General features: G+C 51.9%; 1 protein-coding gene across 1 annotated transcript; it reads right to left on the bottom strand.

Moving 5' to 3' along the window:
• Positions 1-5693: 5693 nt before the first annotated feature.
• SP8 (Sp8 transcription factor) lies at positions 5694-8390 on the bottom strand. Its single transcript, XM_067292489.1, is given in 3 exon segments — positions 5694-7175; positions 8162-8248; positions 8250-8390. Coding segments are annotated over 3 exon segments (1710 nt in total).
• Positions 8391-13987: the final 5597 nt, after the last annotated feature.

Below are 13987 nucleotides of genomic sequence, written 5' to 3'. Positions count from 1 at the left end.
CGCGGGGCCGCCCGCCCGCGGCAGCCCCCGGCCGCCCTCCCGCTGCGCACACGCGGGGTGGCGCTGCGAGCCCGCGGCGGGGCCGCCCGCCCCGCCGCACTGCGCCCGGGCGCCTCCGCGCCCGCGGCCCCGCACGTGTGTCCCGCCGGGCCCGGCGGCGAGCGGCGCAGGCAGAGCAAAAGGCGGTGAGGGAAGCATGGGGCAGAGCCTTCCCTTCTCGCCCCAAAAGAGGCAGCCGTGCAGCGATGCGGAGGAAGTCCAGGCAGGGGGCAAAGCGCAACCCTGCGGCCGGCGCTGCCGGAGGGAGGGAGAGGGAGGCTTTAGAGCCAGCGGAAGGCTCGCTTATAACGCGGCGCGGGGGGGCAGCTGCAGTAGCTGCACTGAGTATATAGGCACACGCAAGCACATGGTCCTGTCTCAAAAGATGTGGCTGCTGCCAGGCGTAAACCACACTGTGGGTTGCTCTTAGCTAGCAAAAAATATTTCCCTCTCTCCTCCCAAAGGAAACTGGTATGGCGCTACAACTCCCCAAGACCAGATGAGCTGTTCGAAAGATCTGCCCCCTCCCCGCCCCATTCTTCACTCTTTCCCTAACGAGGGATGAAGTTTCCGTGTCACTTTTGCTATGAGCAGAGCTACAGTGTTACAGGCACACAAGTCTCCCTTCCACTTCGACCCAAAGGGAAGCCGTCGGGCCTAGATCAGCGACCCGGCAGAAGGGACTGCCCCGCAGCGCTCCCTCGCTGGGGCGGTTGCCACTTCACCTGCAAAAGTTGCGGTGCTCTGTGACTGTTTCTTGCGAAGCACTTTGCAGAGCAATACTGAAAAACAGAAATCTATAAATGCTAATACCGACGCCGCTCCCCTACGAGATGGGCCCATTAGCCACCCTTCCGCAGGATGTTACATGGAATATAAATATGCCTCTTGCTGAACTGCTTGCCACTCAGAGAGTAATACAAGTTTCTAGTTTGTTTCGAAATCCACAAGTGTAAAATGGAGTTACTCTGTATTTAGAGTGCCTCAGTATAGCTTCTCTGCAGTATTGCTCGCCATTACCCCTATTTCCCTAATCCCTTTTTAAAAAGTGAATAATTCCAAGCAGCAGTTAAAAAAGAAAACAAACAAACAAAAAAACCCACGAAACAAAAAATCCACAGGATTGGAAACTCAGTAATTGTCCTAACTGGCCCAGTTTTTCTCAATGTGCACTTTCCTAAGGCGTAATGATTTCCCTTATGTTTCAGCACAAGATGACCAGCTAGCTTGAAAAGATACCAGACAAATAATAGCCGAAAACTTTGTGTTCTCCGCTGTGAAGTGGATATTCTTATGGTTTTCCTCCCATAGAAACGTGGAGGAAATTTAAAAATATATACATCTTTCGCATAACAAAGCAAAGTGTGATGGAGCAAGTTGTGGAAGCAGACTTTGATTTATGCTAAAAAACATAAAGATATTTTGAGCCAGAGAAAAAGTGTTCTGTCCTTTTATCATATCTGGTTAAAGCTTGAACAACCGCACACCTAACTGGTTCACACCTTTTCCTAGCTCTTTCTTCCAAAAGCTAAAACAGAGGTGGCCTCACGGAACGTAACTGGTGTGTGGCAGATTTTGGCAGGTGCATACTTATAACCATTTGCAGTGAAAGATTTGTTGTACTGAATCAAGTATTCTTACTCCGCCGGCTTAACAACTATGAAGGTGTTGATGGCTGGATTAGCCATCACATCCACACATGAAGAGTTCAAGATTTCATTTCTTACTTTCTATTTTTACATTCCTAGACTGGAAGCAAACGAGAAGCCAACACCCTTTGATTACTGTTTATTCTCCAGTGGGCAACAGGCCGATGGCAGCGGGAAAGGCACTAATGGAGTTAGACATGCAACGGTGTTTTAAATAGCTTCAGCTGAGTGCATCGCCCATCACCGTTCTATTGAAAATTTAAACTGAAAAATGACAATGAGAAGCTGGAATAATAGGAAAAGCAGGACACGAAATTCGATAGACATTGCTACGAGCTTGAAGAGGAGAGACTTAAAAGATCAGAGAGCAAACGGGAACGGCCACAATCATCTGAAGGCAGTTGGAAGGTAAGTTGATGGACACCGGTTTGACCTAAGGGTCAACAAGCTAGTTTAACTCTACCTTGATCTGCACAACACGAGACAAGTTCCCGGCTCCTATCAAACAACTCAATGCCTTTATCTGGAAGAGTTTAGTAAAAGTAAATCAACTAAAAAAGGAGCTATTCAACCTTCAAGTGCTGGGTTTTGCTCCGAAAAGAAGGAGAAAAAATATGTCTTTTCTTGTGCAGCCCGCAACCAGCTGCTGACCGGTGGGGACGCAGGCTCCGTGCCGGGGGCAGGGAGGCTCCGTCCCTGCGAACCCCGCCGTGCGGCTGCCCTGGCGCAGCGGCACCAGCGCGGGAAACAGCGCTCACCAGCGGGCTAGGGCCATTTTGGTGGCCTTTTCTTTGCAGTGGGATACCGGAGAAGCGTTGTTAGAAGCTACCTGCATTTCCCTTTCCTTTTTACTTGGTGCTCATCCCATTTCCTCAGGACCGGAACCTTCAGGCAAAATGCACACAGCCTCTTACTCCCAGTATGGAAATCTGGTGCTGCGACCCTGTTGCATTTACATGGCCTTACAAAGAAAGAAAGAAAAAAAAAAAAAGGCAGAGCAAACTGTTGCTTTGTTTCAGTAGAAAACTTTGCAGGCCTCTGACTGTTGCATTTGTAATGAAGTTAATTCGGAATGCAGGTCAGAGAAACTCAACCAGAACAACTCCTGTTTCCAGTGTACTTTAAAAGCCCATTCTAATCCCTAAACCACGCAAAGAATCAAAATCTTGAATGCATCTGGAGTTGACTCGTCTCCACTGTTTTGCTCCGCGTCTTAACACTTGCTACTTAGACTATCCCTACTGTGTTTTATATATAGGCACAGAGTGCAATCGCTAAAGAGCATTCTTCTATGCAGATTCAATGCTTAGTTCGGATGTTTTAGTAAGCCGACAGTATGCGTTTCCTTCCTACATAACATAAGAGGCCCGGTTTCCAAAAAGGAACATAGCCCCCCCCCCCCCCCCAAAAAAAAAAAAAAATGTTAACAGAGAAGCTCGCGACTTTTTGCCAAAACGCTAGTCAAATGCCATAAGTACTTTTCTTTCGTGAGTAAAACACTCTAGGTTTTAGGAAAGCCTCGCAACACTGTTTTTTTTGTTGTTCAGGGACCTGTGGATAACGTTTAGACGAAAGCAAGAGTTGTAGCGCTGGCTGGCTGGTTGGCAATACACTCCAGCACTTGAAAGTCCTCAGATTACCGGTCCTAAGGGGAAAACGCCGCCGGACAAAAAGGTAGTTCTTCACGCACGACCGCGAAGTTTCCCACCCCGAGACCAGCAGGAGTTAGCGCTCACTACGTTAATTAACATAGCTCCCAGCCACAAATATGCTATCTAAAAATAAATTCCGCAGAACACCGTTTATTTTATCTTTTAAAGAAAAAAAAATCTTCAGAATTTCAACATTAAATAGCCATTCACAATGGATCTGACTCCGTGTGAAAAATAAAATCAAATGAGGAGGTATATGCAAAGCAGTCATTCATACAGAGTTATTTTTGCGAGAGGCACCATATCGTTAGCTTGATAAAACAAAAGGTGTTAACGCCTTTCCTTTAGTTTCCTCTACTAGTGCATTATGAAAAAAAATCAAGAATGCCAAATTATTCATTTTAATGCCTCAAAGTTGTTCACATTAGATGTTACAATCTACAACGAAACTGAATTCATTCGCTGTATTTTCACTTTTATATGAAACTCTAGAGAACTACTCAGATCATACGAGCTCAAAGTAAATCACAGTCTGTAACGATTGAATTAAAGGAATAAAAAAAATTAGCTGACCTATGATAGAACGTTTTATCTGGAGTTTATTAATACCATTTAAAATATTACAGATAAAAATCAATTACATTTCATGCATTTAAAATGCAAATCTAAAATGTTCCAGCGAAGGGCTTTCCATTTCAATGTGAAATATCCAAATTATTTCAACATTACAATGAGACAATTAGTTTGCAGCATTGCAAACCGCTAATGTAGTGTCAGGAGTGTTTATTAACATTTATCAATATTATTTTCAGGAAATACACATAGGCCAACGTTAGTTCAGTTTCACTTGGACAGTTTATTTAATACATGGGTCGTGGCAAACCCACTTTATGAAATGTAGGAGAACTCTCACTGTAGCTATACCTGAACTGCCAGCAAATGCAAATAAGTACATGCTCCATTAAATTAAATGTCATTCAACATTTATCAAATATTGTTTGCTTAATTACAGTTGTATGCCTATCTAAATTAATATTCAAGCAAAACCTATATCCTGAAGTGCGATTTGATGTACACTTCAAGAAACGAGTCCAGAAAAAAATGCAGTTAACCAGGACTGCAACAATAACGCTTTATCGTGACAGGAAAAAAAATAAAAATAATAATAAAAAAAAAAGCTCAAGTGTACTTCAATATATTTTCAAATATTTACTGGAAGTAATTTACAAGAAAAATACTATACAAAATCGTCTCCTGGACAACTGCACCTCACACCGATACATTGGTGGAGTTATATTTAATTGTTAGCTAATCTGGAACGATTCCCCAGTTGTACAAACCTATAGATTTAGATGTATTTTACAAATATTTTATTTTCCTATACCCCCTCCCCCAGCCTCCCTCTTTTTGGCATTCGATCTACAGCTTCGCTTGAAACCATCCGTGCTTTTTCGTTTGTTTGGAATTTAAAAATATATGACTTTAAACCTAATTATTTCCAGTGTATTTCATGAGCCTACAGAAACGGGAATTATACAAATGCGGTGGCAAACAATGAAATTTGGACTCGAGGAGGAAAACGAATTGTTTAAAAAAAGGTGGGGGGAGGGAGAAGCAGGACAAATACACTGTCACTCTGGTCCCCGGGAGGAGAAGGGCTTTTAACAATTAACGAGATTAGGGCAGTTCTGAATTTCAGCCTCGGCGCTGTTTCGGGAATGACAATTGCGACTGGCGGGCGCTGCCGTCGGGGGCTGCGACCCGCGGCCCCCCCGCCGCGGGGCAGCGCGGCCCGGCGCGCACCCGGCGGCCCGGCCGCCGCTCCGCACCTCGCCGCGGCTCCGAGCGGCACGGGGGCTCTGCTGGCGCGCGGCGTGGCCGGGGATGGGGCGAGGGATGCAGGAGCGTTTCCAGTAGGAAAGTGAGAACGATTTTTTTTTTACGCTTTAAATTAAAAAAAAGGGTGGTGGGGGGGATCGGGATGCTCCGAAAAGGAAGGGGGAGGGAAGGCGGCGAGGCACGGGGAAGCCCGCGGGCGCCGGCAGCGGGGCCGCCCCGCCCGCTGCCGCGGAGCCCCGGCGGCGGCCGCTGCCTCTGTGCCGCACTGCCCCTTCCCGGGCCGCTGCCCCCTTCCTGCCCCCCGGCAGCTCCTGCCTCCCGGCCCCACATGCCGCCACGTGCGCGGCGCCCGGGCGAGCTCAGCGGCGGCGGGAAAGCCCCGAGGGGCCGAGCGAGCGCCCGCGGAAAGCAGTGCACGTTACTTACGCGTCCGCGTCCCCGCCAGAGTTACTCCCGGGCGCGGGGGCGGCGGCGCGGGGGCAGCGGCTCCGCGCCGCCCGGGACGGGTCGCCCGTCACTCCAGGCCGTTCCGGTGGCCGGGCTCCGGGGGCGGCAGCAGCTCCGGCGAGTGGCAGGGCGGGCTGCCCGCCGCGCTGTGCTCGCTGTCGGTGTCGCTGCCCTTCTTGCCGCCGGGGCCGGGGCCGCCGCCGGGGCCGCCGCCGCCGGGGCCGCCCGCGCCGCCGGGGCCGCTGTGGGTCTTGACGTGCTTGCTGAGGTGGTCGCTGCGCATGAAGCGCTTGTTGCAGACGGGGCAGGCGAAGCGCTTCTCGCCCGTGTGGGTCCGCAGGTGCCGCTGCAGCTCGTCGGAGCGGGTGAAGCGCTTGCCGCAGAAGAGCCAGTTGCAGACGAAGGGCCGCTCGCCCGTGTGCCAGCGCAGGTGCGCCTTCAGGTGCGACGTCTTGCCGTACACCTTGCCGCAGCCAGGGATGTGGCAGCTGTGCAGCCCCTTGCGCCGCAGGCTGGCCCCCGCCGGCCCCAGCCGCTCGGCCTCCTGGCAGTTGGGGCAGTCGCAGGTGGCGCGGCCCGAGTAGCGGCGGGCGGAGGAGCGCGGCGAGCCGGCCAGCGGCGCGGCGGGGCCGCCGCTCAGCATGGAGCCCCCGGCGCCGGCCAGCGGCGAGGGTGCCGAGTCCGGGTAGGAGCCGGGCAGCACCGGCTTAAATCCGTCCATGAGGTGCTGCCCGGCGGGGCTGAGGAGGTGCGAGGAGGCGCCGCTGCTGAAGGCCGAGTGGCCGAGGCCCGAGTAATCCGAGTTGTAGCCGCCCAGCGGCGAGTGGAGCGAGGTCTGCAGCCCCCCGGCGGCCGGGTGCAGCGAGCCCGGCAGCGCCGCCGCCCCGTTGGGGCTCTGCACGTCGATCCAGCCGGCGCCCACGTCCCACCAGCTGGAGGCGCCCGCCGAGCCCACCTCGCCGGCGCCCAACCCCGGGTGCGAGGGCTTGAACCAGGACTCGTAGGGGTGCGCCATGCCCACCCGCGGGTAGATGCCCTGCAGCCCCTCCACCGACGTGTGCACCTTGGAGATGAAGACGGGCTGGTGCGCCGCCGCCTCCTGCGCCGCGGCCCCGCCGCCGCCGCCGCCGCCGCCGCCGCCGCTGCCCGGCGCCTGGAAGACGGAGTAGTCGTTGGCGAAGGGCGAGCTGGCGGCCGCCGCCGCGGCGCTGCTGGAGGTCAGCGAGAAGGCGCTGGAGCCCGGCGAGCCGCCGCAGCTGAAGGAGTCCGAGACCAGCGCGGCCGCCGCCGCCGCCGCCGCCGCCGCCGCCGCCGAGGAGCCGTTGCGCGCCGCTCCCGCGACGCCGAAGCCCGGGAGGCCGGAGCCCACGGCGCTGCAGCTACCCGCCGAGGACGAGGAGGAGGAGGAGGAGCGTTTCCAGGGGTGGAAGCCTTTGCCGAAGGAGGCCGCGCTGTCCGAGAGGGAGGACGGCGAGGGGCTGGGGCTACCGATCTTGTTGCAGGTCGCGGCGAGCATGGCCAGCGGCGTGGAGCCTACCCGCGGCTCTTCCTGCGGGCACAGAGGGGGAGAGGGGCACGCCGCCGGCATCAGCCACGGAGCGGCCCCGCCGCCGCCGCCGCCCGCGCCCCGCGCCGCCCCGCGCCCCGCGCGGGGAAAGTTCCGCGGCTCCCGCCGGCGGCTCCCCGCGCCAGAGACGGCACCGCGGCGCGGGCCGGGGGGGCTCCCAGTGCCTTCCGGGACACTTTTAGCCACAAAACACTCCTCCCACGCAGGAGCTCGCGAAGGGTTAAAAAGGGGGGGAAAAGTTGTTTTCCTTATCGTAGCGATTCCCCCCCCCCCAGTACAGATGCAGCTACATTGCAGCCTGTTCCTTTTCCCCGGGAACTGACCGGTTCCCGTTCCTCAGGCCACAAAGACTGTTTTCTTAAGTAAATAATTGCACGATTATCAAATTAATCTTAAAAAAAGAAACACAGAAAAAAACTTCCTTAAAGAGCCTCATTTACGTACCAACGATAATTAAATATATAGATAAATTTAACATATGTACAGATGTATGTAGAGACAAGTTCAACGTACCTGCTGGACACGGCGGGCTGTGTTATTTTAAAGGGAAATAAAAAACCACAATCTGTTGCAAATTTAGAAACTGCGCACGAAAAGCGAGAGTGCTGGGTTTGGGTTTTTTTCCTTCCAGCAGTCACATGTAAAGAAGAAAGGCCACTTCTCCGGGGGCACAGGAACAGCACAGCCCAGGCGCTGTAGGTTGTTTCTACAAATGCCCTTAAAACCTTTTCCTGCTAACTGAAAAGTGACTCTGCCCCCTTTTCTCCCTCTCGCTCTTTCTTTTCTCCTAAACTCACTTGTAGTTAAGTAAAAAAAAAAAAAAAAAGAAAAAAAGAAAAAAAGAAAAAAAGAAGGCTCAATAGAAGAGACTGATAGCCCCGGTCAAGACAGGGGTTATTTTAACCCCCTCCAATCGACAATAAAAAGAAACTAATTAAACCAGCAAGAGAAAAAATCCTTAGACTCACCCCTAGAAGTGAAGTTGCCATCACACAAAAGTGCCCTCCTCTCAGAGGATCTTTTTTATATTGATAAATCAGAGGCAGTGTTTTTTTTAGAGGTGTGCAATACAATGATCAGTTCCGCCCATTCCACCACAATTGTAGCTCCCTCTCCGGCTTTGAAGTGCCGCTGAGCCGCCGCCAGCCAATCGCCGGCCCCGCCGCGCCGCTCGCCGACGTGACTGCGTGAGGTCATCAGCGCCGTCGAGCACCGCGGCGGCCACCGCGGCGCGGCGCGGCCTGGCCCCGGCCCGGTCCCGGCCGGCGCGGCGGGCACCGAGTGCGGGGCGCCGCCAAAGCGCGGCGATTTCCTCCGGCGCGGCCCCGCTCCGCGGTCCCGAGGAGTGTCACACACCGCGGGCATTCCTCGGTAAAGCCGTTTAATCCCCGGCCGCCCTTCCCGTCCCCCTGCTGTAGAAATGCGCGCATAATCCGACAACAGGTTTTTCTGCCTGGGCTGAGTTTTCTGCTGGACTGCTCAGATTTGTGTTTTATTTTTATATCGTCACCATCTTATCATTACTATTACTATTATTGCAATGGTGGGAAACTGCGAGCGCATCCCATTTCTCCACGGGATGCCCCCCAGCCCCCTTTGCTCGGTCCTCCCCCTCCCTTCCATTTCTTTCAGCACGTCTTATCTTTTCGCAGGAAGCGGGGAAACCTTTCAGCCGAGTTCTCTCCCCGCTTCCGTACATTTCTTTCCGGCCACCTCTTAAATATCTGCTGTTTTGTGAGTCACTCTCCGTGGCAAAGTAGCATAAGCCACGTCAGGGCCGTGGACGGAGGGACGATGAATCAGAGTCGCGGCGGTGCCCCAGGTTAGAAGCACGAGGAGGCGATGGGCGCCGCAATGTGCCCGGCGAGTGTTCTCCAAGTCGCACGAAATCCGCGAGGGGCGACAGCAAAACGGCCTCCGCGGCGCTTCTGCTCCGCGCAGCCTGCAGCAGCGGCCGCCGGCGGGGCGTCGGAGGTGCGCCGGCAGCCTCCGCGCCTGCCCTGCCCCTCCGCCGGGGCCGCTGCCCCCGGACGGCCCGGCCCGGCCCGGCCCGCCGCTGCCCCGCGCAGGTGCTCTCCGCCCTGGAAGTTTTATGCAGCAAAGCCGTCGCGGACGTTTGCTTCGTGAGGGTTGTTTTTCTTTCTCTCGCTCTCGTTTTTGACCCGGTTTAATGTCGTGGGGATATTGACTGTACATCATATCTATTGATCAAGGGGGTAACGTACATTATCATACTTTGAAGTAAGAGTGAAGTAAATTAATGAACTGCTTTCTTTCTCTGAAGGCTGACGGTTACCATAAATGTCGCGTTTCTCCCTGCGAGCTGCTCTGAATGATTTTAGCCTGTTGAGAAGGCGTGACAGGCCAGCCCAGAAGGAGGAAGGGGTGGGGGAAGGAGGGTACTCCGTTTAACAAATAAAAAAGAATTAACTTCATTGCTTTGGTCTTCTTCTATAATGATATTCATTTTACAGACCTAATGCACACTTGTTTAAATTTCGGGTTTAATTTAATCAATACTATCACCCGCAAAGAGGGGAAGAACATTTCCTAGCGATACTCCCTTGTATGAATGCTTATTAACTTTTTATCTCTACTTCCTTTATCTTCTGGAGGTGGGGAGTAACTATTAAGACATAGATCAGAAAGAGTAAGAGCAAAACAAGCATTGTGAGCATTATATTTTAAAGGAACAGAAAATCTCATTTTGTGGTGTGCCAGGTTATGTAAAAAGATCGACACGCATTCCTTTCAGCCCCAGAAAGTCTGTGAGACCTTGCCATACACTACGGAAGGAGAAGGCATTAGTGATGTATCTTTTTAGAAGAGCTTCGCCGAGTGGGTCTTCCATTCGCATCCGTATTTTGTCTGCACGTCTGCACAAGAGGAAACGTGTCCTTTCTTGATCTTTTTATATTTGTTTGTTTCGTTGTTTGCGGAGACTCTTTTGATTTGGGGTTGAAAGGGTTTTTTTTAATTTTCAGTGCGCTTTTCCTTTAAAAACAGTGTTGACTATCATGAAAAACTCGTTGTAAAAATAATCGTGAAAGTCTTTACAAGGGAACTCAACAAAGAGGGATGAAAAAAGCAAAAACATCGTAACAAAATAGGAAACAAAAAATACTCTCAGTGTCATCCTTCAGCTACTCTGATAGTTTCACTGAAACTGGAAAAGCAGCAGCTTCTGAACTTTGAGAGCGGTGAGCTGATGGTTTCTGAATTCACCACGGAAACATCTGTAACCTTCCCCTTTTGTATACATTGCCTGCTGGGCAAAGGATTTAAGGAAGCTTACAATTTTGTTTGCATTTGCGTTATTGACCACTGCACTTAAGGGTGCAGTACATCAACATAATATGCAGATTTGTGAGGGAGGGGGGAAAAGCCAGCAAGGAGCGGTTTTCCTGAAATTAATTAAAACTTTCTTTTTTTCCATCTGAAGTTTAATGTACGGAAGTAGATAAATGTTCGTGCTGTTTCTTGAAAACCTGTGGGATCCACTCTCAATAAAGCTAAAATCTATTAGCATTCTGTATGCATCTGCAGCATAAATTTCATTTGAATTTCAAATTTAATAAACCGGGAGGTTTTTAATCATCCCTGGTTTTATTTGTTTGATATTAACATGCTTATTGACCGGGTCTGTTGACCAGTTTGATCATTACAGGACAGCAAAAAGTTAATTAAAACGACCACAGCTCCTTAATCATATCATCTGTCTCATCCATGTCGCTCCCTTTATTACAGGCTATGATGGATAGTCTCCCAGATTAATTTCTCTGTTTCTTCGATTTGGACAACAGCTTTTGGGACCTAATTTACATCCTGGGAACAACTTGCTCAAGTCTACCTAACATCTTGTGTCTACAATATACATTAGCAATCCCCGAACTTTAGCCACAATGATAGCTTTCGCTAACCTTTTCCTGGGGGTGATTTTCCTCGGAGAAAACCTCGGCCCTCCACTTTCTGGCCAGCAACCAGATAGACAGATAGATGAATAGACCTATCTAAGAGGGGTCGTTGTCTGTCTACAGACAGCTCTACCGGAGTGGGGGGGCAGATTTCTCTTTGGGGAAACAGGTCTCACCGGCTATTTTGAAAAGCACAGCTGGAAAGATTAAACTGACTGCTAACCATGCCGTACGCTGAATGTCAATAGTAGCGAGGGAGCACATTTCATGTACTGGCGTTGCAGTGCGCTTTCAGTATGTCAGCCACCCTTGCGCCAATATACGCGCACACATGTTAGAGCATGAAAGCTGTTTGGTCTCGACTGAACCACCCAGTGCCTTCTCAGTTACACATGTTTGGTCAGCTGCCTTCAAGCGCCCAGAAAGTACGCAACCCTGGCTCGTTCGCGCCGAGCGGCTCCCTGTCCCACTCGCGATGTCTGCGTGGGGAAAAGCCCCTTGATCCGGACGCCTTTCCCCCGCTCTCCGCAGGCTCCGTGCCCGGGGCGCCGCTCTGCTCCCGCTGGGTTTGGCCGAGCCCCGGAACCGCCGCGTGGCCCGGCCGAGGCCCCCGCACCCGCGGTGCCGGCTGCCGCGCCCCGCGCTGCGTCCGCGCCTCCCGGACGTGTGTGCGTGGGGGGGGGAGGGAGGGCTGCGGTGTCCCCTCCTCGGCGTCTCCGGCGGCCACCTTCCCCTGGGAGCTGCCTAGCGATTTACCGAGAGGTGACAACAAACTCCTCAGGCGCAGGAGGGCTCGGCTTGGAAGAGGAGAGCAGAGGAGAATAACGCATAAATGAAACAAACCAGCCACCAGCCAGAAAGGACCGCGCGATGCCTGCGGTCACTGAGCAGTGATAATGATTAATGTCATTTAACTTCCATCCACACCTTTGCATTGCTGTGGTTTACCTGGGACGTTTCTCTCATTACCTAACTGGGTTATTTCGTTGGCTGCGGCTCGCAGTCGGGCACCTGGCGCAGCCCGATGAAAGCAGACAGTATATGTGTGTGCAGGTGTCTGTATCTTTTCCTATATAGATTTCTGGCGTTATTTTTTCCTGAAGAACAAACGTGTCTGTTCGAGGTGTCAGGCGGTACCTGCAACCCCGAGGCTGCCCCTGCCCTGTTCCCCGTCCCGCTGCGCTTCCCAGCGCGGCCGCGGGGCAGCGCGCAGCGGTGCGCGGCCTGGCTGTTCACCGCGCAGGGAGCAGGGAGATGCCCGACAGAGCCCGGGCTCCCGGCTGTGCCGCTCCGGCGAGGACAAGAGCTGACCTGCCTGCTCGAAGCCGACCGAGGGGATCGCACCGATGCATCTCGGCTTTTATTTATTTATTTGCCTGGGCCTGTGTCAAAAAAAAAAAAAAAAAAAAAAAAAAAAAAAAAAAAAAAGCTGGCTGAGCCTCTGAAATGTCCCTGTAATTAAATTAGTCCAGGAAGACGCGGTGCACATGTTGGTGTGTGAGTGCCTGGGGAGGGAGAGAAGCGGCACCTTCACACCCACGCTGTTTACATTGCCGGTGTGCGCCCAGATCCGATCCGCATCTCCTCCTTCTTCTCCTTCTTCCCCCCCCCCCCCAATATTTTATCGCTGTGCATGCATCGGCGGCTCCTAAGCGGTCATGTAAGTACCCGGGAGGCGCCGGAGGGGAGAGCGAGCTCCCGGGCTCCGCGCCGGGCGCGCTGGCAGCAGCGCGGGGCACTGCGCGGGCGCGGGAGTCCCCTGCTCCCGGCTGCGGAGCCGGTCGCTTCGGTCCTTCCTAGAATAGATTTGTTTAAGCTGCTTTCTGTTTTTTCCTATTACATATCACTTTCTCCCAGCAACCACTTACAGTTAAAAACTACTAAATTCTTCTCCTCAGCGGTATTGATTTCTTTTCATTCTGCTCCGTTAGGAGAGGAGGTAATGTTTCCAGATTACCCCGCGTCTCCTCCAGACGGTTGACAATTGCAATCGCAGTTTCGGGAAGATAAATGTTACTTTGGGAATTGTGTTTAATTACAAATAATCTAGGAGCTGCTCTGGGTCCGATGATTTAACCACACGTGTTCAAATCATTGTACAAGGTTTACAAACGGGTGACAAGATACAGTAAACGTTTGAAAAATCGGTGTGCAAGACAGGACGTTCCTATTTAGGTAGGCTATATAAAGCCGGGTCATACCTCGAAATACATGTTATTTATATATAAACATATATGTATATGTGTGCGTGTGTGTGTGTACGTATGAACATATATATGCATGAGAGCGCGTGTGCGTGTATATGTGCGCGCATATAAATATGTGGGTGTGTATATGCACTTGCTTATACAAATCCTACAGCACCACAAATCCTACCCTGCACAGTACATGAAGAGAGGAAAAGGAAAGCCTTCCACGAATATATGTATGTATGTATTTATTTATTTATATGTTCTGCCAACTGCAGAAAAGTGACAACCCGGAAAAAAAAAAAAAAACTCATCTTTTCTTGCTGTCGTTTACGAAGTGCAAGAATCCCTAGTCCTCAGAGAAAGACGTACCTTCGGAATAATAAGCCAGAAAGGTTTTGTCCATGTCGGCTCACACAATCAGTTTGCGTCGCAGCCTCCTCTAGTTGAGCAGAACTCCTGCAGTTTGTCTTGACAGACCCTAATATTGATATATTTACTGTTCCTCTTACAATGTAGTTGCCACCTTTCCCTGTCGTTATTTGCCTATATGGCAGAGCAATTAGGTCACCCCCCCACCACCACCACCCCAGCAGCCTTATTAACTAGATGGGAGAGGGAGGGGAGGCAGGAGAGCCGCGGGAAGGAGGCAAGGTGGCGAACAGGTTATTCTCTTAACCTGACCTGGCTG

Source organism: Apteryx mantelli, chromosome 2 (assembly GCF_036417845.1).
Source record: "Apteryx mantelli isolate bAptMan1 chromosome 2, bAptMan1.hap1, whole genome shotgun sequence".
In the NCBI taxonomy this organism is placed as follows: Eukaryota; Metazoa; Chordata; class Aves; order Apterygiformes; family Apterygidae; genus Apteryx; species Apteryx mantelli.
Note: the sequence above shows the minus strand (reverse complement) of the source record. Positions and strands in the feature narration are given on the sequence as shown.